Raw genomic sequence first — 23185 nt, forward strand, 5'->3', positions numbered from 1 at the left:
TGCTGACCCAGCCAGTGTTCCCACCGCTCTTTCTGTTACCTGCTAGCCATACATTGTAGTTCCTTTGGTCTGATGTCCCCGCTAGACTCCAAGTCCCTACAGGGCAGGGATCTCCGGGTCTTCATCCATCTCTGCAGTCCTAGCTCCCAGCACAGGACCTGGCATGTTGTAGGCCTTCTTGGATAGGAAGTGAATCAAGCTATTTTTTTACCAGTAACTGTTGGGAACTTAGACTTGCTTCTTAATGGAAAAGTAGAAGAAAGAGTAATTCAAAGAAATGAATCACTTCAGTGAACACGTAGGCTCGTTAGTCAGGGAGGTGATAGATTCTCTTGGGCAAGAGGTCCCACACTTGACTCTGCCAGCATTTCCCCAGAACTCTCATGTTTGGTGTTACTTTTCCCTATGATACTGACTTTCTTCACTGTATTATCAGGAAGTACGTTCCAACCATTGTTGGATATTTTCAATCAGGTGTTAGCAAACTACAGCCCATGGGCCAAATTCATTCCACTGCCTGTTTTTGTTAATAGTTTTATTGGCACATAGGTACACATATTTGTTTACATGTTGTCTTTGGCTGTTTTGTGCTATCATGGCTGAGTTATGACATATACTATATATTCACAAAGCCTGGTCCCCTTACAAGAAGAATTTACTGAGCTCTGGTAAGTTGCTCTCCATCTACCCATCATCCTCAGTTATGTGGTGATTGGCCTGAAGCAGTGTGTGGAAGAGGGGTGCATGCATAAAAGGTTTGAAAGGCCTGGGTCCCGCACTTACCAGATGAGGAACCTGTGGCAAATCATTGAGGTACTTTGCGACCTTTCCTTCATCTGTAAATGGGCATTGAAAACAGTGCCTGCCTCCAGGTGAGTGTGCGCACTGCTGGACATGTTGTTGCCATTCTCTTTCTCAGGAGGAGGAAGCCAAGAAGCTGGTGAGCGAGGCCATTGCAGCTGGCATCTTCAATGACTTGGGGTCTGGAAGTAACATTGACCTCTGTGTCATCAGCAAGAGCAAGCTGGACTTCCTCCGCCCGTACTCAGTACCCAACAAGAAGGGGACCAGGTGAGTGAAGGAGGTGCAGTTCTTCCCGTGTCCCATGGCTTCCGTGGCCACCCTTGGCCTCTCCGTGGCATCTGGACAGAGTATACTTTTAATATTTTTATTGATTTCAGAGAGGGAGAGAGAGAGAGAAACATCAATAATGAGAGAGAAACATCAGTTGGCTGCCTCCTACATGCCCCCCACTGGGGATCGAGCCCAAAACCCAGGCATGTGCCCTGACCTGCAATTGAACCATGACCTCCTGGTTCATAGGTTGACGCCCAACCATTGAACAACGCCGGCTGGGTACAGAGCTTTCTTGCTTCTTACCCACGTTAAGTAAATCCAGTGTCCCCAAACCAGCCTCACACAACAGACCTTTGAGTCATTTGATTTATGATTCTGGGCTGCTGTCAGGTATAGAAAAGTGATTTAATTTGTAAAATGTTGATGGGAGAGGTGGAGTGAGACCCCCAAGAGTCCTGGGTGGAGGGTTGGGGGAACAGGGTTGAATTACCTGCTGTTCTTTCTGTGTGAAATTCAGTGTGAAATTCTGTGAGAAGATGCATTTTTCCCGGGGAACCGGTCCGTAGCTTTTCTCCGAGTGGTGCGCGTCCAAAGAGAGTATAAACCACTGGTTAAGAGTCTCTGAAGCCCAGCCATGGGAGCTCACAGATGTTTCCGACTCTTGAGGGAGCTGTGCCAGTTAGCCTATGGCATGTGCTGAGCCGCACCGGGTCTCATTGGTGCAGCCCAGGCTCAGAGCGGGGACAGGTTGATTTGCTGAACAGAAATGCACTGTTTCCAGCCCTGGTGGCTGGTGTGTGCAGATGAACCACTCATTTGCAATCCCGCATGGTTGTCCAGCTGCTTGACCATCCTGTGTCTCCTGACCTCTTCCTGGAGCCTGAGCAACTCAAGGTGTGTGTGGCTCCTTGAGCACTGTTTCCAGCTGCATTCATCCGAGGAGAGCCAGCACATCGCCTCTGGAACGCTTGCTTGAACTCTGACTACATGCACTCAAAACCCAGATCAGGGCCAATTCACAAGGAAAGACTAGGACATTGAGCACCAGCAGGCACTCACTGCAGTGTGTGCTCAGCATTGCAGACACTCAGTGTGTTCTTGATGGGGTTCAGCAGCAGAGAGCTCTGGTTAGGGGTTGGGGAAATGCCATTACCTGGCGGGGTGACTTTGAAGTGATGGAGGTAGTGTAGGTGCTCTCCAGTGACCCCACACAGTTTGTGGGAACTTTAGCGGAAGAGGAGCAACCTTTCAGGCCTGAGCTGTGTTGGAAGCAGGCGTGGCCGAGCTCTCTGAAGTGGGAGCAAGTGCCCCTGCATGACCCACTTCCCTGCTGTTTGCAAGTTGCAGCACGACCTGAGCAAGTCCATGGTTATCCATCCAGACTGAATAGTGTGCTGGTGAGGATCCTGGAAGGCTCGTGTGAGCCATTGAAAAGTAGCACTTGTGGCGGGCAGGAACCTGTGCTCAGCGCAGGAGTCCTTGTCCAGAGGGAAGTGCAGCAGCGGCACATCTTACTCCCGTGGGACGCAGGTCAGGTTTATAAAGGATTCTGTAAACTCGCGAGTACAAACAAAAGGGCCCCTTGGCTAGTTGTGAACATCCATCCAGTGAGTGGTGTGAAAGGGGCTGTGGCAGGTGTCAGTAACCTGCCTCTGGGTGGCGCTGCTCCCCCCTCAGTGCCCAGGCACTGCAGCAGGTGCTAGGTGGCAACAGTGCCTACTGTGGCACCTCACTGTTATCTTTTCTGCCAGTGGCGGAGTGATGGGGGTGCTGCCTGGGTTAGGAACCTCTCCCAGAGTGGACAGCCAGGGCAGGGCAGAGCCTTAGGCTGGGGTAGGCATCCTGTGCCCGATCCCTGTGGACCTGGCCCTGCACATGCCCGTCAGCTCCTCTGCTCTCAGCCCTCGGCAGCCCATTCTGCCGTCCACTGTTGCTTACGGTAGAAGCCCTCCCTGCGCGCTTCTCCCAGCAGGCTCCTCTTGTGTGTCCAAGCCTCCAGGCGCTGCAGTTCACATGCTTTGGGTACACAGGAGCTGAGTGGGGCTCTGACTCCACACCACAGGGGAGGGTGGGGAGTGTATTAAAAGGTGCAGGCGCAAAGGAGTGTGGAGGACGGTGAGGTGCAGCAGAAATAAAGGCCAGCCATTCTTTGCTGTGCAAGTTCTTGAATTTATACAGAGCTCCGTCACATCACCCTCTTTTCTGCTTCCTGCTTTGTGAGCACAAGTGTCCATTTGAGAGGATGGATTTTCGAGGAGCACGTGGTCATGGCACAGCCAGCAGCGTTCTGTAGTTCCTGCCAGGTTGACAGAAATGATGCCAGGGCAGACCAGAGGAGCAGTTGGATTTGTGTTGCTGTGTGACCGTAATGTAATTCCTGGCCCCATCACGAGGACCAGCAGTTCAGATACGTTCTTACAGACTGCCTTGCGTCCAAGAAACCTGTCAGATTCACTCCAAGAAAGTGCTGGGTGTGTCCCAATGGAGACCCACCGCGTCTCTGCAGGGGACAGTTCACTTTTTCTTGAGTTTTGAGAGTGTGGTCTAAAGTGAAAGCCCAGAGTCTGGCTGTGGGTCATTTTTATATTGTTTATGCTTCCAAATATTCCTAAGTGTTTAAGGAAACAGGTCAGCCTTGTTGCCACACCAGAGAAGGGTGGTGGCAGCTTAATGGAAGGATTCGCTCCTGCTGGTTACTGAGGTGCTTTCTGGAGGATGAAGCTTGAAGGCAAATGACCAAATGTTCTCCAGCATTGCCTGGGGCTGGTGAGGTGGGAGGAAATGTGAGTGCCCACTAAGTGCCTGGTGCTCTGCCTGATCCTTCAGTAAAGTGCATCCTGTCTACTAGTGTTCCTGTTGTGTAGCTCTTGAGAACTGTGGAAAGTGAGTTGAGTCCCCCCAGGATGCAGAGCTGGAAATCAGGAAAGCCAGGATTCCAGTCCCAGCCTCTGCCTGCTTGAGTACTTGCCCCTCTCTCCAGCCCTTGGGATCTTAACTCTTGGCTGTTTTGTGTTTCTCACTAGGTTTGGACGGTACAGTTGTGAGAAAGGGACCACTGCAGTCCTCACTGAAAAGGTCACTCCCCTGGAAGTCGAGGTGCTGGAAGAGATAGTCCAGACGATGGACACTTCCTGAACGGTGTCAGTGGATGGCTGGTTACTGCTCTAGAAGATGGGGGGCAACAGAGACCCCCCTCTGTAAGACATTCATTTCAGTTTGCTGATTGAGACCCAATAAAAAATGGAAACCAAATTGGGGCTGAGGTCTAGGGGCTGTGTGGTGGTTTTTTTAGCCATTAAGGCCCATCGACCTGGCCTCCCCTCAGGACATTAATCCTTTCCCAAGTGGTCTGTGTTCAGGTGGGTGTAAGAGCAACGTATCCCTAAAAGCAGACGAGGTTCATGTTGGAGAAGTCAGATAAGGTGACTTTGCTTCTTCAGGTGAGCCTTTATGAACTTACCCTTGTATTAACTTCCCTTCCCTTGGGGTAGGGTGGTCCCTGGGTGTTCTCTTTTTAATTTTTTCTTTTTTTTAGGATGAGGGCAGCACAACCTTTCCCCCCAGCAGCCAAGTAGGAAGACAAAGCAGGTAGGTGGACAGCCTGCTTGGCCATAGCTGCGGGAAACTGGTCGAACTCTCAGGCAAGTTTCAGGGAAGTCAGAGGAATGCTTAAGAATTACTATTTGTAATAAACAGGATACGCTCATTTCACAAACACTTAGGCCCGGTGACTGGTTGAAATTGTACAGTCCTAGAGGCAGAGTGGTTCTCCTGACACACAAAGCAAGTTCTGTGTCTGATGCTGATTCCGCAGAGGGAGACACAGGAGGGTCTCGGAACAGTAAGCAGACTCTTTGCAAAACACCTGTCTGGAATCCGAAAAACTTCCCGTGGCCAGTGCTGGGGAGGAGACAGGGCCTTGACTCTCCTCAGAGAGAGCGTGGCTGTGTGAACCGCTCTTGGGCCAGCCTCCCAGGTTAGACTGCCAGGAGTGGGGCAGGGGGAACAGTGGAATTAGTTTAGGGCAGCAACTTGGCTGATGACTGTCAGAATTATCTGGGAGCTTAAAAAAATGCCGGGATTACTCAGGATGTCTGGGTCCTGAGAAGTTGTGTTTTTAAAGGTGCCTCGAGGAATTGTGCTTCAGTGTAAAGCTGTTTTAAAACTATCCCCGAATCATACTCATTCACACAAGTAACCCCTTCCCCAGTTTTATTTCAAACATAGAGGACACGTACAAAGCAAAGGTGGCATCTGAAGAAAATCTCTCAAACCTGACAGTGTTAACAGTAGGACAGAGGTCACACATGGAAACAGAGCAGCGGCCCAGCCCAAGTCCTTTGTCGGGAGCTCGGTCAGGTCAGGATGCATATGGAGGGGCGCCTGTGCTCTGTCTGGAGGGTGGAACTGTCACCAAGTCAGTGGACAACAACTTGGACCATTTGAGGATTAACTTGAGTATAAAGACAAAATTCAATCTATTTCTTTCAGAGCTTGAGTTTTCCTTAAGTTCACATTTATAAATTAGTCTTCACAGTTAATCCTATTTGGGAACAAGAAATAAACACATTTCTAGTTTCCTTGACATAATACAGTTGTACATTAATTCTTGATTTACGTGGTCCATGGACTTGAGTTCTGTGAAAGGGTGAGGGCTGCCATTTTCTGGATCATCTACAATGTGCTAGACAACTTGCATATTTTATTTCAGATTCTGACAGCACCCTGAAGGTAGGTATCATTAGTCCCATTTTACAGATGTGGAAACTAAGGCTCAGAGAGGCTGAGAAACTTGCCCAGGGTCATGATAGGAAGTTACAGAACCAGGACTTACACAGAGAACAGCCTGAAGGCATGTTTTATATTTATAGCTTTGTATCCCATGCTTCCGTCCAACGGAAAATGCTTAACACTGATCATTAAATGAACTGACAGCACTCCGGCAGGTGATGAAGTGCCTGGCAGAGAGCAGGTGTCAGGAGAGGATGGCTGGGCCGGACTGCAGGGAAGTCATGCCTTTCAAATGCTGTTTGTCTTCTGAAGCTCTGTGCCAGGTGCTGGTTCTCATCCTCATTCATCAAGTTATAAACGTGGATAAAAACATTAGGAAAGTCTTCACTCTACTTATTTAAAATATTATGTCCACTTTATCCCTTAACAACAGAGTAAGTTAAGCACACAGCTTGACTGAAATGATTCTAAGCGCTAAACGGAACTTGCTACAGCCATTTTCAAAGGCTCACTACAAATCATAAAGTCCCACAATTCTGTTAGCATCAACCTTGACCAAGTCACGGAAGGAATTACCCTAAAGATTCACATTGCAGGGGTGTGTCATGGCTTGCTGAACCACACACCCTGTTAACAACTCAGCTGAGATTGTTCACAACAGTTTAAAGAAAGGACTTTTGAATTTGACCACCGGTGATGTGACCAGTGCCCCTCCCCCCAGCTGCTGTGCATTCAGCATCTGCTGAAAGCTGGTCCCTGGGGAACCTGCGGAAGCCTCTCGTCTTAGTGGATCTAGGCTACCAGGTGGCCGCTTTGGAGAGAAGACCCAGGTAAGGCAGAGTGGTGCTGGCTCTGACAGGCACGCCGCATCCACGTTCAGGTGCTTGAAGTCCACACGTGCATCTGTTTGGCAACCTGGTGCACATATCCAATGTCAGGTCTCTGGTTGGGGTCGGGGTAGATGCACATACTGACCAGCTCTCGTAACTGCAAGGGAGAGGACGACTTGTGTTAGTCTTAAGAAAGTAGCCTTGCTGAGGCTCTGGCAGCACTATCTGCATCATGTAGCCCTCAAGGCAGCTAGGGGTGAGCAGTGATGCTAAGAGGCTAAGTGATGGGCACACTGTCACAGCCACCGCGCAGAGCCAGGGCCACTCGCGGCCTTGAAGGCCGTGCTTTAAGACCCTGAGAGTGGTTGCCCCAAATAATTTTTGAAGTTTCAACTGTGCACACTGCTAGGCAAATCTGTGTGTCTGCTGTCAGTCACGCAGATGCCCGAGCCAGAGGACAAAACTGAAGGCGAGGGCTTATTGATCATAATAAATGCATTAACATGCAGCAGGGCTGCAGTCTGCCCACCCCCTGGCCTCTATTGTGCTCATGAAAGACAGAGCTTTTAATTACACAGACACTGAAGGCTGCGCCCGCCTCGGGGTGGGGGAGGGGCGCCTTGAGCCTCTGATCGCCTCCCTTCTGATAGCCAGAGTGCCAATTATTTTAATGGTAATTAAAATAATGACCTTAAAAGCCCACATCTTAACTTGCGTCCCTGGGCTGACTGCATCCGTCCCTCCCTCCCCCCCATTTAAATACCTGCTGCTGGAGGGGCTGGCTGCCTGTGGGGTCATGGTAGCAGCAGGAGCGGGTGGTCCTAGATAAGAGGGCTCATGTGGACCCTGTGGCCGTGCTCGGGGTGTCTGAGGCGGCCCTGGGGCTGCTGTGCACAACCCACGTCACTCCTGAGGTGTTCGGGGTCAGGCATTTCAAGCATCCCTCTGAGTTGTATGTCACCTTTCTGGGATTCCACCTCTCTGAACCCTGGAAGGCCCCGGCAGCTGAGCTGAGCCTGCAGCTGCTGGACACTCCTGGAGACCGAGCTTGCCCAGGATGAGATGATACTTTTCAGACCTTTCAGGATTCAGGGCAAGGTTGGACTCTGACAGGTGAAGTGCCCAAGAAAACTAGATGAAGGTGAAGTTTATGTGACCCCCGTCATTTTACCGTGCAGTTGGCAGTAAGTGCATGTTTGAAAATGTTAGAAATCAGGAGAAACAAAATTAAGTGTCTATTTCCATTTCTAAGAGGTGACAGAGCTTCAAAAGTGAGGTGTTTAGGGATTCCAGGGCCAAGAAGCACCTCTCGCTCCCAGACACACAGTCTAGAAAGGTGCACATAACTGGGAAAGCCAGGGGCTGGGGAGCAGGAGCTCATGGAGGTGAACTACGGGAGAAGGGGGCTGAGAGCTTTATACAGATTTCATTTTAGCTTCATATCTGGGAGGCAGATTATGGTTCCCATTTTTAAATGGGAAACTGAGGCACAGAGAAGTTATGATTTGCTCTGAGTTCCGTAGCTCCAGGCTTCTTGATGGAATTCTAGCATAGAATTCCAAATTGAAAAGGAGAAGAAAAACCAAATACAACTGTTAACTGTAAAGAAATTAACTAGTTTTTCTTTCTTGCCAACTCCAACTCCAGAGCACAAGCCCTTCCTCCAAGGGCACACGGAGAACTTGGTAGGCCCCTGAAGCAAAAGCCATGAGAACACTGAACAGTCTAGGGGCCTGTCCTCCTGGCCCTCACCCTCCGTCCCCTGGGAGTTTGAAACCAGTGAGCATGGCATCAAGTTCAGAGGCTGGGTTCAAATCCTGCCTCCGCCACTTGCAAGTTACATGACCTTGGGCAAGTGACTTAACCTGTCTGTGTCTCAGTTTCCTCACTGGTAAAATAGGGTGGGGGAGGATCCAATATAGTAGGTCATAAATGTGAAATGTCATTATCCTGAGGCAGTGAATGGCCTGTGGTCCTGCAGACTCCCCTTCACCCACTAGTGTTAACCTTGGATAGAGATAATAATGGATCTACTAGCATTAACCTTGAACAGAAATGACAATAATAGTTGATGCTCACTAAGCATTTACTATGAATCAGGCCCTTTGCTACATTTAATGATGATGGGGTCATTGTCAGCCTGTTGCTAGACTGAGCACATTATGTGCACTGACCCTGTGAGGTAGATTCTAGGATTACCCCATTTTACAGATGAGAAAACGGAGACTCAGAAAAGTTCAGTGTCTCACCCAAGAACAGTAGAGGGAGTATGCAAACCTATGTTTCTGTCTATACCAGGGGTGGGCAAACTTTTTGACTCGAGGGCCACAATGGGTTCTTAAACTGGACCGGAGGGCCGGAACAAAAGCATGGATGGAGTGTTTGTGTGAACTAATATAAATTCAAAGTAAACATCATTACATAAAAGGGTACGGTCTTTTTTTTTTTTTTTAGTTTTACTCATTTCAAACGGGCTGGATCCGGCCCGCGGGCCGTAGTTTGCCCACGGCTGGTCTATACCCTCAGCCAAACTGTGCTGTAAACCTGTCATTTCATCCTCACATTTTATTCATGAAGGTAAATATTAGTCTTATTTTTGAGGTCCGAAACAGGTGAAGATGATGCTCACACAGCCTGATGCAGACCTGTCAGAGTCTGTGTCCCTGGTGAAAATGTTGAAAATAACCCAAGGTGTGACTAGGACTATGACAGCAAGGAGACCAGTGTGTTTGCTGGGTTTCCCGTCACTGGGGCAGCTAAGATCCTGCCACCTCCTGCGTCTGGTTCCTATTGCCTGACACCAGGCAGAGCCGGTCTCTGGGACATGTGGCAGCGAGCCCTACTCTCAGAGGTGTGCCCACTGCCTCCTCGGGGCTCCTGGTTTCTGTGCCAGTGGGTGGGCCACCAGCCTGCTGTTGGGCCCACACTGGTGTCTTTGGGAGCTCTTCAGTAACAACCATCTATTTTCTCCCTCTGAGTCACTTTCCCAGAAATCTTCCTTCCTCCACCCAAAGTGAACCCAAACTCAAGCCCCCTCCCCACGTGGCTCGCTAGGACTGGCCCTGGGGCAGCGGACTCACCTTCTCGGAGTAATGTTCTCCAGGGAGGGGGGGGTAGTCGCACTGCTCGATCTTCTGGCAGAGCGAGAAGAGGTTCATCTTGTCTCCGTAGAAGGGGCTCTGGAGAGCGGCCATCTGCAGAGGGAGGGTTGGGAGAGGAGTTTTCAGCCTTGGGGTCCAGAGTGGGGTGCAGTCCTCCAGTTCCACTAGAGCGACTGTCCAGCAGGACGTCCTCAAAACCCCAAGGAAGCTGGGATTCCACAGAAGTGGCCTTTTAACACAATCCTTGGGACATTAGCAAATTAAATGGGACAAAGGTTTCGGTGACAAAACTTCAAAGGCAATCAGCCAAATACTGGGGGCCAGCCGCGTACAGGCCCGCACCCCGCCTTACGCCTCGGCTTTCAAGGACCGATGGTGGTCTGCAGGCAGCAGATGGCGAATGGGCTCTGCTCGCTGGGATTGGTGTCTGGGCCTGGCAGGTCCTCTCGGCGCACCGGCCTATATTTTTCTAAGAAGCAATTCCAAAACACCCGTGGGAGGATGTCTATTTACGTAATAAAGTTAGGGGATTACCTAAGGACAAACATTGAGAGGGGTGATGAGGCATTTCATTTTTGGCTTTAATTCTGGTTGTTTTCTCTAGCCCACGACAGAGCTGCTGTCTGAAGGCCTGGCTGCTTCTGTCTTGGAAGCTGGATGCCCAGACACCAGGGAGGGCAGGCAGGCGGGCCGGCTGCCACCCTGACGCAGGGACCTGGGACAGTGTCCCGGAGGCTCCAGGCTCTGCCGGCGGCCTCCGCTTGCCCGATCCCCTGCTCTGCTCTCGGCGTGTGCCTGGCCTCTGGTTTCCTTGTCCCTAAAGTGGGAAGAGGCTCCACCTGCAGGGCTGTGGTGAGGCTTGGCTGGCCCAGGAGGAGGCGCCACAGGCTGAGCCGTCACCATCTCTGGTGGGCATCGGCTCCACCCTGCAGGCAGGCACCAGGGGCACTGGGAAGCGAAAGGGCTGTGGTGGCCCCAGCGGGTCAGTCAGGGAACTCCCAGGCCTCACCCTGCTGGAGGGCACCCAGACTCCCCACCCCACCATTCAGAGCACTGTTGGGGGGTCTTCAAAGGGGGCACAGGGGAGCCGTGGGCAGGCTCCATGAGGCAGCAGCATGGCAGCCCAGCACGGTGCCCACGGCCCCATCTGCTGATTAATCCGTAATGGGATTCAAGTGCTTGTCACTCCCGCTCACTGTTGCCTACTGCCAAAAGGTGGCCCAACGCCTCCTGCTAATGAAGTGCAGTCGGCTAGTCATGCCTGCCTGTCTGTCTGGCCCTCGTTTCCTTGGAGGAGCCAGGCTGCCAAGGCCACTCTGCGCAGATGCAGGCGAGGGCTCCTGGGCTCTGGCTGTGGCAGGGCATTGGGATATGGGAGGAATCCTCACTGTCCTCAGGCCTGGAGGTGGCCAGTGTGTCCTATCAGGGCAGGGAGCTGGGCTTGTGGGTACCCATTGGCTTTAGCTTCCATCTACCCTCATCCTCTGTTCACCCCTGTGAACAGGTCTAGTGACCGCAAGAGCTGGGCCTGCCTCCAGAAGGGCCGGCAGCATCCCTGGATTTACAAGTGGCCACTGGGGAGGCAGCAGTGTGGCCTGGAGGTTTGGGGGCTTCCTCTGACCCAGGCCCAGGAGTGTGTCCGGGCAGCACCTGTGGGCCTAGAGGCCTGGGCCAGGCCAAGTGCTTCTGGGTCGGGGGCCGGGGGGTTCAGGGCCAGCCTCACCTCTCTACTCCCGGGACCAGGGGTTTGGGCCCCTCCCAGAGGGCTGGGAGCCCGTCTGGACCGAGACAAGGCTACACAGAGTGAGCAGCCCTGGCACTTGGCAGGGAAGGATGAGGGTGCGGAGGCCCTGCCTCCTGCTGGCTCTGCCAGCCTGACCCAGAGCTGGCTTAACCGCCAGTGTGCAAAATGGCATCGCGCGGGGGATGCATTTCCAGTAATTAAAATGAGAACCTCGGGCGCGAAGGGTTAGCGAAGGGTTAATTGGGCAGTTTCTAAAGCACATCTGTTGCCATAGTGGAGAGCAGCTGAGGCTTAGGGGTCACTGGGGTGATCTGGTTGTGGCGCGAGATTAAGATGGCTTTTCCTGCAGTGGTTCTGTTCATCGTGGAAAGGACATTTAAGTGTTGGCCCCATTAACATCGGCTCTGGTTTTTCATGTGTCCCACCTGGGAGGAGGGACTTGGTGATGCTTCCAACAAGTCAGTCTGATCTGGAATAACCTTGCTGTTTGCGAGTCCAAAAGGGCCCCAGAAATTGGCGAGGGGCAAGCCCCATACCCAGCATCCCCTCAGATCATTTCTCCCTGCTTCCGGCACCTTCCCTTCACTGTTCGGAAGTGTCTTGAACAGGGTTAGCAGTGGGCCATGCCAGAGGAGGCTAGTGGCAGCAACAGCCTCCCCGCTCCCCCGCAGCTGCCGGCCACCGGCCTCCACCCGGATCAGGGCATCGGCAGTGAAGGAACCTCGGGGGCTGCTTGAGGCGCTGGGATCAGACTGATCACCCTGATGGCGAGCTCTCCCTGCACCAGTGACCACCCCTCTGACTGGCCTAAGAGAAGAGGAACTGCTCTTTGGGGCTGATACTGGCTGCCTCGTTAGAACTGCCAAAGCCATGGCTCTCAGCGCTGCTCCTCAAATGCAGACCCTTTTCTGCCTGGCGTTACTGGGGTGACACATGGCCTGGGAAATGGGAGCGTGTGGGCACTTGCCCCGCTGGGAGGGCTCAGAGGAACTGGTGTGTGTGGTCTGAGATGTCAGGGGGAGAACGGGATCCGAATGCTGAGACTCCCACCCTGTCAGGGACTCAGACACCCCTCTCATCACCCAGCATCTCCCCAGCACGCCCCAGAGTCTGAACCCAGAAGCCAAGCAGTCTGTAGCCCTGCTCCTCCACGAGGTAGGGGCACCCAGACCATTTTCTGGCTCAGACTAGAATCCCAGAGCAGGATTCCCAACACTGTGCAGCCGATCCTGTCTTTTCCCCGCCTGCTTTCTTGCCGGCTCTCAGTACCTCACGGGCCCCTGGAGGCAGCGGTAAGGCCCCCCAGCTGAGGATCCTGGGGCCGGCACTGAATGAGCCAATTCCTTCAGCTCCCATGTAGATAAATAAATTCTGCAGAGCCTGGCAGCCCGCTGGGTGCCTCCATGGGGCATGCTGGGTAATGAAAATAAAGCACCAGGCTTTCCAGCTGGGCCGAACTCGGGCATCTCTGCTGGGAGCTCCCACTGCAGACGTCGCTCTGGCTCCTCACAACCCGCTTCCCCCTCACAGGGCTCTGGGCAGAGACCCCTGCATCTCTCCACGGAGGCCACGCCTACCCGCGGGCTGGGGAGAAGGGAGAGGCCCAGCTCCAGCCTCCAGGAGGGTGGGCTTTAACAGGCAGCCTGGGGACCAGGGCCCCACGTGGCCACTTCCTTGCTCTGTGACACCAGGAAGTCTCTGAGCCTCAGCTTCCTCCCTCAGAGCGAGGCTGGGAGCGTGCTGGGGCGATCCTTGCCATTCATTCCAGCGTCCAGGGCAGTGCTGTGGCATCTCCCATGCTGACCTCTTCCACACAGATGCCACTTGGCACCCAGCACTGAGGGCCTGGGCCAGGTGTAGTGCTGTGTGGTTGCTCCCCACTAGCCATGGTCACCATCAGCATCTTAGGTGACCCAGGAGGTCCTCAGTGGACACCTGGCTGCCCAGGTGAAATGGGGTGTGGTGGGCTGCATGTGGCCCCTAAAGAGGTCCTCACCCCAATCCTTGGAGCCGGTGAGTGTGTGACCTTACATGCAAAAGGGATTTGGTGGGTGTGATTGAATGAATTCCTGGGTGGAATGTTCTCCCAGGTGATCCGGGTGGGCCCTAACTAACCACAAGTGTCCTTATGAGAGGGAGGTGGACAGTGATGTGGCTACAGGAAGAGGTGTGTCGAGGGAGTGATGGGGTCCTGAGCCCAGGAATGTCGGTGGCAGAAGGAACCAGCCTGACACTTGCCTTTAGTCCAGTGAAACTGGCTGTGGACTTCTCCCTGCAGAGCAGTCAGTGATTTTATATTCCTGAGGCCATCAACTGTGGCGAGGGTTGCGGAAGCCACAGGAAACTCACCAGGGCTTTGGTTCTTGCCGCCCTCACCGGGCTCGGGAAGGGCAGGCCTGTCCCTATGAGGGGCAGGTTTTCTCCGGCCCAGTGCCCAGGTGTGCTCCACAGGGGCCACACCGAACCCCTCAGACGTGGTCTGCGCAGTCTCTGGCGGGCTGGTGCCCCCCGGGAACCCACCAGGCGGTAGCGGGAGCTCCAGCCGTGTCTGCGGGATGTTTCCTTCCAATTACCAAGCCCTGGGCTCAGACGCGTCTCCCTCCCTGTCTGCTGGGAAAACATCAGCTTCGGAGAGTGGGTCTGGGGAAGTGGGGAGGCAGCCCAGGGCAGCGCCCTTGGCCAACTGTCACTCCCAGAAGGGCTGGCCACGTCAGCCACGAAAGTCCCCCTCTGTGCGAGGCCCAGGGCCATTCGCTTGAGATCAGTCCTGCTGTCCCTGAATACGTCAGTGCCCACAGGCCTTGCCTGATTGATTTCATCGACTTCCTGCTGCTGCTATGTCCCTCCCAGCCTACAAGTCGCGTGGCCCCACACACAGCCAACAAATAAATCAACCCAGCGAACCAGAGCCTCCGTGCTGGGAACCACTAACATGGCCGCTGCCTCGTTAGACGTGTTTAGGTGCCCAAGACAAGGACTCAAAGGGCTGCCTGGCCGGGGAGACTGGATGGGCTCCGGCTGTAGCTGCCTCTAGGACAGTGATGGTGAACCTATGACACGCGTGTCAGAGGTGACAAGCGAACTCATTTTTTTTTGGTTGATTTTTCTTTGTTAAATGGCATTTAAATATATAAAATAAATATCAAAAATATAAGTCTTTGTTTTACTATGGTTGCAAAGATCAAAAAATTTCTATATGTGACACGGCACCAGAGTTAAGTTAGGGTTTTTCAAAATGCTGACACGCCGAGCTCAAAAGGTTCGCCATCACTGGTCTAGGAGCTGAGACAAAGGCCCAGGCAGGGAGCAGGGCTGCTCTCCAGTGGGAGGCTTGGTGGGAGCACAGGGGCTGGGCCATGCACGCCCATCCCACCCTGCTCAGCCTGCCTGTCTGTCGGTTTATGTTTGGAGACCCTCACAGTTCACAGAGGCAAGACGCAGCTTATGGAAATCCCAAACGCAGAATGGAAAGATCAGGAGCCAGCCATCTGGACCAGGGACAGTGCCTATGAGGGCAGGACAGAGCTGCATCCTCCACGGGAACAGAAGCTGAGCTCACTTAGGCGTCCACCGGCCAAAGCAAAAAGGGAAATGTGATCAGCGGCAGCCAGCCCGCCAACCGCAGGCCCCGCCTCAGGTCAGGCCTGCCCTCCAGTGCCCAGGGCCGCTCCGAGCCAGGTGCCACTCATGCCTCACAAGGAGGGCCATGGTGATGGAGGTGAGAGAGGTGCAGGGTCCTGGTGCGCACCCAGACCATGGCCAGGAGGACCTGAGGTCAAAGCTCAGTTCTCATCAACCCCCCAGTGGCCCCAGGGCAACTGCCCCCACCTGCTTCAGTGCCCAGTATAAAATGAGGTCACACCTTGCACGTGTGTGCACATGCACACACACACACCACACAAATTCAAAATGGCATCCCCTGGCCCTCCAGGACGGCCACCAGATCTGGGAATGGACCCAGACGCCACAGGCGGCTACCACCCATCCCTGGGTTCCCACCGAGCTGGTGGGGTGCGCCCTGCCCCGGCTGGATGCCCACCACGAATGCCCTGCCAAATGCCGCTGAGCTCACCTCATATAGCAAACAGCCCAGGGACCAGATGTCGGACTTGAAGTTGTATCCGTTCTCGTGGATCCTCTCGGGTGACATGTAGTATGGCGTCCCCACTGAAACACAGCAAGGGGGTGGGTGCTTATTCTTTGTGCAGAGCACAGGGAAGGGGGAGGAGGGCAAAGGTGGGGGAGAGACCTGGGCTCCGTCTCACAGGGACCCTGGGCTGTGCCTTTCCCTCCTCTGTCCCCTCCGCTTTCAAATGAGAGGGCTGGGCCAGATGCTCCACCTCGGTCTGTGAGTCTTAAGGCTGGAGTGCTCTGCTTCATCAAAGGGACCCTCGGCTTGTTCCAGGGTGCACACAGCTGCAAGGGTGAACGCCGCCCCTCCTGTTTCCAGTGTCCCCTGGGAATAAGTCTGTAAAACCCGATTTTTACACTGACAAGTCCTCAAACATTCTGAAGCATAATGCAAAACTTGCATGAGTTTCCAAGATAAAGATGAGAGACTTCAAAGACGCGCCACGCTTGCAGCGGGCCCTGGAAGATGGGTCCCCAAGCCCCAGGGAGCAGTGACTGGGAAGAGTGGGAGAAGCTGGCGAGAGGAGGTGCCCCGAAGGCCACGTGGACAGCCCTCGTCCCGCCCAGGGGGTCCTCTGCCGGCACCTGGGCAGGCAGAGCAGCAGCACAGTCTGACAGGGATGCTCAGACGCACAGCCAGCAGCAGGTCTCGAATCCCCTTCCAGCAACATCCCCCTCAGACCAGCCACCCTCTCTCCTCACAGTGGGGCCCCGGCTCTGCATATGAAAGAGGCGCCTGAGAAACCCTGACCTTCCTGCCTCTGTACCTACAACGCCCAGATTTCAAACCCGGCCAGGTATCAGAACCGGGGACCTCAAAGCGGAGGCTGATTAAAGGGGCCCCGCTTCCCGAGCTGCGCCTGTCAAAACAAACTTGGCCGTGGTCTGAAACGCTCGTGGTGTTTGAAACATGTTCATTAGCTATGAAAAAGGCAGATTCCACATGGAGGAAGGCTGGTGGCTGCGGCTGCACGGCTTCCCTACACAGAGTTGAAATGGCAGGAGGAATGTGGTGTCACCGGCATCCATCATCCAGGCGGGACAGCACGGCTGGGGCGAGGGGGGACTGGGAGCTGCACCCCACGGCCCAGACCCGCTCCAGCCGCTCCCCAGCAGAGCTGAACTGCTCCTCCTAGCCTGAATGTCCCCACCAGTGAAATGCAGAGGCCACGCTCATGGTGCTGGGGTCCCTCCCCCACCCTTTGGAGCCCTGGTTTCCCATGTGGAATGTGGGGATAGAGCAACCAGCAGGTTGAGGGGTTCGGGGAAGGCCCGGATGCTGGGAGGGAGAGGATGGCCAGAGCGGTGCAAGAGCCAAGGAGGTTCTGGAGCCCGAAGAGCAGGCTCCTTGGCGTTGGGCAGTGTGAGCTGCACTGGCCCCTCTGTGCTCCACCCCCAGCATCCCACCAGGCCCCATATCCTGAGGTCCCCTCCCCCTTGTCTCTCCCCTGCCAGCATTCGCCTGGACAACTAACTGGCTTGGTCCCTCCTGTCCTGCCCATTCCCACCTACCCTACCCACCAAAGCCGGGGCCATGGGCCCCATGCCCAGCTGGCTCCTTGTCCCGCACAGGAGAAAGGCCAGACTCTCCACAGCAACACATGTACACGCACATGCACACACCACAGTGCACGCACACACAGGCACACCCCCGCAGGCTCATCTGTGTCACCGCGTATTATCACGTCCTCCTTAAATGAATTACCAGCTGACCCCAAGCCGAGCTACACATCGCTCTCGGGAGAGGCAGTGATCTTGGAAAATCACTCTACTGTTAGCAGCATTGACTTAACTTTACGTTGTTTGCATTCGTACAAGCACCTGCCTATTTCTAGTCTCCACACTGAGTATTGCGGGTGCAATTCTTTGAGTCCACACAGCAGAGTGTGTTCCCAGGTACTGGGGTCTCACCCCCTGATTCAGGAAGTCGGGTGGGAAACAGGTATGACCTCATCTCACCCTTGCCCCCCTTACTGCACCTGGGCTTCTCCATCTGATCACCTGCTCTGTGGCGACTCCCACCCCAGGTGCCTGGCGTGCTCAACGAGGCCAGACCTGGGCTGTACTGGTTAGAACCATGCTTGGTTCTTGGTGAAGCCTCTAAATGCATTTCCATCCCAGCCTGTAAGTCCAGAGGACGGGGCCTTCCCCTGAGTGGCAGGGCCTGGCACAAATCCTTCAGGGAATGAGTGAACAGACAGGTGCAGTTGGCATCCTAGGCCTGATCAATTCTGCACTTGCAGTCCCCTGAGACACCCCCCCCCTTCCCTCTCTGGCATCAGTTTGTCTTGCTGTAACAGTTTGTGTCCCTAAAAACGCCAGGGACACGGCAGACAAGGCAGGCACCACTGGCCAGATAAGTGTGACCTCCCGTGACCTACTCAGGTGTCAGCACTCAGAACTGGGATTTACCTGCTGAAACGCGTTTTCTAGGCCAACTGTTTCCAGGTGTCCCGGGCTGCTGGGCTGGGAGGGAGGAGGCCCAGGGACACATCTATGCAAGGCTTTTAACCACACTGACACGGTCCCTCGGGGAACCTGGCTGGGAGGACCGTCTACCCACTTGGCACATGTTCCACAGGCCCATCTGATGCCGGCAGGGGCACACTCATGGGCGTGCTGGCACTCAACAAGGAAGGAGCCTCCACCTGCTTCCCTGTGGCCAGGACAAGCCCCAGGTCCTGCACGCCCAGCTGTGATGGGCTTCTCCCCCGAGTCTGGGCACTCGGTGCCCTGGGTGTCCCTGCTCAGGACCCAGGACCCACATCCCAGCACCTGGGCTTGTGCCTGGAGAGGAACCGGCACCCTGAGGGCTCCGGTACCCATTCCCTTCTCTGAGCCTCAGTTTCCTCATCTGTCAAATGGAGAGAATAAGCCTCGGTGGGATGATTTTTGAAAAGCAAATGCCTTTTCAAGCAGCTTGTAAGCCTTGCCTTCTTTGTTGACTCACCTCTTGGGTGAGTTCAGTGACTACACAAAACTGAAATAAAGGGCAGGCCTGGGAGGGGCCGAGGCAGCCCCATGCCCCTGGTTTTCATGGGGAGCTCAGCACTGTGCCTGCACACAGTGGGCCTTCAGGGGACGGTTCCACCTGTCCCCATACCACGCCATCCTGGGACTGTGTCTGTCCCTCACCAGTCTGGGGGCCCCTGAACAGGGAAGGCTGCCTAACCTCATGTCCTCTACCCAGTCCAGGGAAGGAAAAGGAAGGAATGTATGCCCTGCAGCCAGGTCGGGGCTGGTGGCCTGGGAAAGCCAGCAGGTCCTGACCCCGCTACCTGATGGGTAGGTTACTCCTGACCAGACTGAGAGGTGGTGTGAGGCCCTGCCAGGCCCTGGGTGTGAGCCGGCCTCAATCCCACCCTGACTCCAGCCCCAGGCCGCCCTGTCATGGCTGCTGAGAAGCAGGGCCTGCTCTCCCAGCCCCACAATTTGTCTTGCAGCTGCTGCTGTTGCTCGGAGCGAGACACTTGCTTGTAGCTTGTGAGCTGTGTATAGGCAAATCTTTCATTTTTCTTTCATTACGCCGGCGTGTACTGTCACTTAATTTTTATGTATGCAATCCTTCCTGACAAATATGATCTGCTGCCTGGTAATTCGTCTGACGCTCATTCTGTTCCTCGCTCTAATTACGGCTCCTATGCCTGACACCGAGGCAGCCGCTCTGCCACCGCTGGGTACCGCACCTGTCAGCCCGGCCATGGCATGACTAATGCCCTTTCATGCCAGCCTCGTGTTAGCAAATACAGAGGCGGGGAGGGGGCTGGGGAAGGCAGCGGCAGGGGGAAATGGGATTTGCATAAACCCTGCCAATGGGTCTGCAGCTCAGGAGAGGAGGTGGTTGCCAGGGCAACGTGGCTGCCACCACAGCAGCCCCACATAGTAGGTGTGCACAGATGCATAATTCATACCCCTGCATCCTTCCTGAGTCATGAGCCGATGGCAATGACTTCAACCTCTCCCAACTAACGGGTGTGCAAGCCTCAGCGGCTTGCAGAATCTCTCGGGGGGAGGGGTCTTTCTCCTGCATCTTGGAGACTTCAGGTTGGGGCTTTGGCTCTGCGCTGCCCCGCTCTGTTCTGGGGCCACGACCCCAGGAGGTCAGCTCCCACCCACCACGCCCAGCAGCCGCTCGCTAGGAGGCCTCGGGAAGAGCTGGGCTTGCGGGGGCGGCCTTTACCCGAGTCCCAATTCCTTCTCATTAATATAATAAGCACAGCAGTCAAGTCGATAAACCCGTGCTGTCGCTGAGCCCGTCGTATTCCTGCCCGTTCCTAATGATGTGATCGTAACCGGCTCCGACGAGCACCGAAGCCTCTCCCCAGCGGACGGAGCAGGGCTGGGCCTGACTGAGGGCACGGGAGCCAGTGGCTTTCACTCTTCCCTCTGACGGTGTCACCTGGGTTTCTGGCCATTTGAAGCTCTAAAACCAGAGACCTGCACAGTCCCAAACTGACAGACACACTGATTTTCACAGAGAGGGTCTGAGGGGCCCGGGAAAGACAAGGTGTCCCCGGGAGCAGTGGGTGGCCGAGCTCTGGGGAAGCCCCAGCATAGGTTCCCCCCCGCCCCCAGCACCCCCGCTCCGGTGGAGGATGCGTGGGCTGGGCTGTGACTCGAGCTCCGGGATTTCAGACTCCTCGCTGGCTATTTGAGGCCTGAGTGGAGTGTCACAGACTCATGGGATGCGGGTTCTTTCCTTCTTGAGCTAACGGAAGACCAGTAACGTGCCGGGCATCCTCCAGGGTGAGATGGAGCTGAGAGTTTCACCCCACACACACATGCACATACACACTCACATGTGCACACACACACACTGGTATGCACACACACTCACACACTCACACCCCTATAAGCAGCTCAGAGCTGCTGCTCTCGAGGGCTAGCACATTTCTCCGGATGGCGCGCTGCACTGAGCGCCCGGAAGCCATCGGGGCTGTACGAACAGGGAGTTTCCACTCGGAAAGTGTCTTCCAGAAGCACCCCGTCCCCGGAGGCTGCGTGCAGGCCCCCAGGTTGGAGCCTGGGAGACCTTCCTCCGCCAACCACCCCAAAGGGCCGGGAACTGGCTCCGGGAAAGGGGGACGCCTGCCCGACTGAAACGTTCCCCCTTTGCCTGGTTTAACGCCGACACGCCTTGTTGTAATGCATGGGGGGCTTTGCTGGCTTTTCTATTGCGGTTAAATGTAAAATTCCCCTCCGCCATTGTTCCAGGCTTCCCATGCAGTTACGTAGCCGGCATATGGGTTCTGAAGCTCAACACTTCACGTGACCCGAAACACACACCCGGGATGGTGCTTGCCCACTGAGCTTGGCATTCAAGGCCCCACTGCCTTCCCTGCCCCCCGAGCTCCAGCTCACCCAGTTTCTATTCACTCCTCAGGGTCCAGCCACAGTGCCACCTCCCCCCGGGCACTCAGCCCCCACAGCTTCAAAACTGCCCGTTCCAGGGGCAAATACTGGACACGGCTCGAATGGCCCCCGGCAGGAGGAAAGGACCGCGTGTGGCGCACCCGGAGGTGGGCCACTCCGTGGCAATGAGAAAGACGGGCTGACGACCCTGGGCCTCCGCAGAGCCACAGCTCCCGTCCCACTGGGCTCAGTCCTCCTTTCCTGGACACAGGCCCAGCCAGGACCCCCGAGTCTGGGTTTACTCCCTCTGGGTCACCGTTCTGAAGAGCGAGTAACGTTTGGGGTTCAGTAAGGCACTTTCCGCGCTGACTCTCCCCAAAGGCACTGTGGGGAGATTGTCCACATCTCCCCCACGGTCACGGTCACGGGGCTGGGGCTGCTGGGGCGCGGGCAGCCCCCTTACCTAGGGAGTGGGCCGCGGTGGTCTCGGAGCTGAAGAAGCGGCCCAGGCCGAGGTCCCCGAGCTTCACGACGCCCGTGGCCGTGATGAACACGTTGGCAGGCTTGATGTCTGCAGGGGAAGGAGAGGGGGCTGCTGTGGGGTCAGGGGGCAGAGCGGGAGGAGGTCTGGGGTGGGGGCCCAGCCCTCTGTCCTGCTCCCGCTGAGCCAGCCCAGCTCTGCCCGGCTGTGGGCCCTTGAGAGGCAGCCTCATTGTCCTCACCTGTGGGTGGGCCTAACTATTTACTCCACCGGCTGCTGTGAGGTCTAGGAGGGCAGGGACCTCTGTGCTGCTGTCCTTTCTAAAAGCTCCATCCTCGTGCCTAGAATGGCGTCCGGCACACAGCAGGTACCATTGCAGGAGAACGTATGTAACAAGGGAGCCAGTGCTCGGTGAGGCTGCTGGCACCGTTCTCGGGCCGGGCAGTGCCCGCGGACGCTGGCGAACACAGGTGGGTGAACGAGGGAGGAATCAGTGAAGGCACCTGTGTGAGGCACCGGCACCTCCTTCCTCACCGCACAGGACGCCAATTTAGGAAACACTCCTTTGTGGGATCTCATTTCCTTTGCCCGGCCGACTCCCTCTAAGACAGCGGTTCTCAACCTGTGGGTTGCGACCCCTTTGGGGGTCGAACGACCCTTTCACAGCGGTCGCCTAAATACATCCTGCATATCAGATATTTACATTACGATTCATAACAGTAGCAACATTACAGCTATGAAGTAGCAACGAAAATAATTTTATGGTTGGGGGTCACCACAACATGAGGAACTGTGTTAAAGGGTCGTGGCATTAGGAAGGTTGAGAACCACTGCTCTAAGACCTCGAAGCCCCTATTGAAAGTTCCCTTTACTGAGCTGCTGCCCCTGTCTCCCCGGCCAGCCCCTCCCCCCATCCTTGCTGCACCTTCCTCTGTGCTGGCCCCAGGCTGGTACTGGGGGCTGGCGGTGAGGTACCGAGCCTGGCCCCTGTGCCGTGGGGTCCAGGTAACCATCTGGCTTTTACACCCACCAGGGCGAGGCCCCTGCCATGGGGTCGAGGCATGTGTGTGCAGTGGAGCCCAGGGCCACACACGCCCACTCAGTGACCTCACTGAGGGCAGACAAGATGCTCGACACCCACGTGTCTGGGACACAAAGTGGTCAAGGTTCCTCGGGGTGTCCCGGGCGCCACGCGGGCGGCGCGCACGCACCTCGGTGCATCACGCGGCGGGAGTGCATGTGCTCCACGGCGCTGCACAGCTGCACGAAGTACTTCCACACCGTCCTCTCGGGGATGAGCCGCTTCTGCTTCTTGAAGTACTGCGGTGGGGGGACAGACAGAGGGACAGGCCGGTGAGGGGCGGAGAGGCAGCGGTGGCGCCTGGCCCGGGGTGCACGGTCCCCGAGTTCACAGCGATACTTCGGCCCTGATTGCCCTCCGTGGCCCTCTGTGCACCCCACTCGGGGGTGAGCTCCCTGTACGTGGGTGTCCTGTCAGCGTTGCTGAATGGAGGCCTGGGCCACACCCCGAAGGCTGCTCTCAATCACACTGTTTCTGGAACCCCCTGGACACATGTCCCCCCCCCCCCCCCCCCCCGGGAAAAGAAGTGCCCTGGAGGAGTGGGCTGCCGTGGGCTCCTCCTTCCAGCCGCGGGCTGGGCCAGCATGGGGACGTCCCAACCGGGCTTGCTGGTTAAAACACAGCTGCCCCCTCCTCAGAGCTGGGGAGGCTCAGCCC

At 55.5% G+C, this 23185-nt stretch overlaps 2 protein-coding genes across 3 annotated transcripts in view; one reads left to right on the forward strand and one right to left on the reverse strand.

Moving 5' to 3' along the window:
• The window catches only part of PSMB7 (proteasome subunit beta 7), a 52774-nt gene extending 48434 nt beyond the window's left edge, over positions 1-4340 (forward strand). Inside the window, exons 7-8 of one of the 2 annotated variants that reach the window (XM_006096270.3) lie at positions 920-1071; positions 4101-4340. In XM_006096270.3, coding sequence (XP_006096332.1) covers positions 920-1071; positions 4101-4212 — 264 coding nt within the window. In that variant the 3' untranslated portion in view covers positions 4213-4340. Of the gene's footprint in view, positions 1-919; positions 1072-4100 lie in introns of those variants that run through there. The other variant, XM_014462212.2, reaches the window with a different exon arrangement.
• Positions 4341-5272: 932 nt separating this feature from the next.
• Positions 5273-23185, reverse strand: part of NEK6 (NIMA related kinase 6) — a 31885-nt gene continuing 13972 nt past the window's right edge. The window contains exons 5-9 of the mRNA XM_014462206.2: positions 22659-22767; positions 21430-21537; positions 15556-15650; positions 9719-9832; positions 5273-6795 (exon numbers count right to left, since the gene is read on the reverse strand). Coding sequence (XP_014317692.1) covers positions 6685-6795; positions 9719-9832; positions 15556-15650; positions 21430-21537; positions 22659-22767 — 537 coding nt within the window. The 3' untranslated portion in view covers positions 5273-6684. The remainder of the gene's footprint in view (positions 6796-9718; positions 9833-15555; positions 15651-21429; positions 21538-22658; positions 22768-23185) is intronic.

This window comes from Myotis lucifugus, unplaced genomic scaffold, assembly GCF_000147115.1.
Source record: "Myotis lucifugus unplaced genomic scaffold, Myoluc2.0 scaffold_173, whole genome shotgun sequence".
NCBI classification, from domain to species: Eukaryota; Metazoa; Chordata; class Mammalia; order Chiroptera; family Vespertilionidae; genus Myotis; species Myotis lucifugus.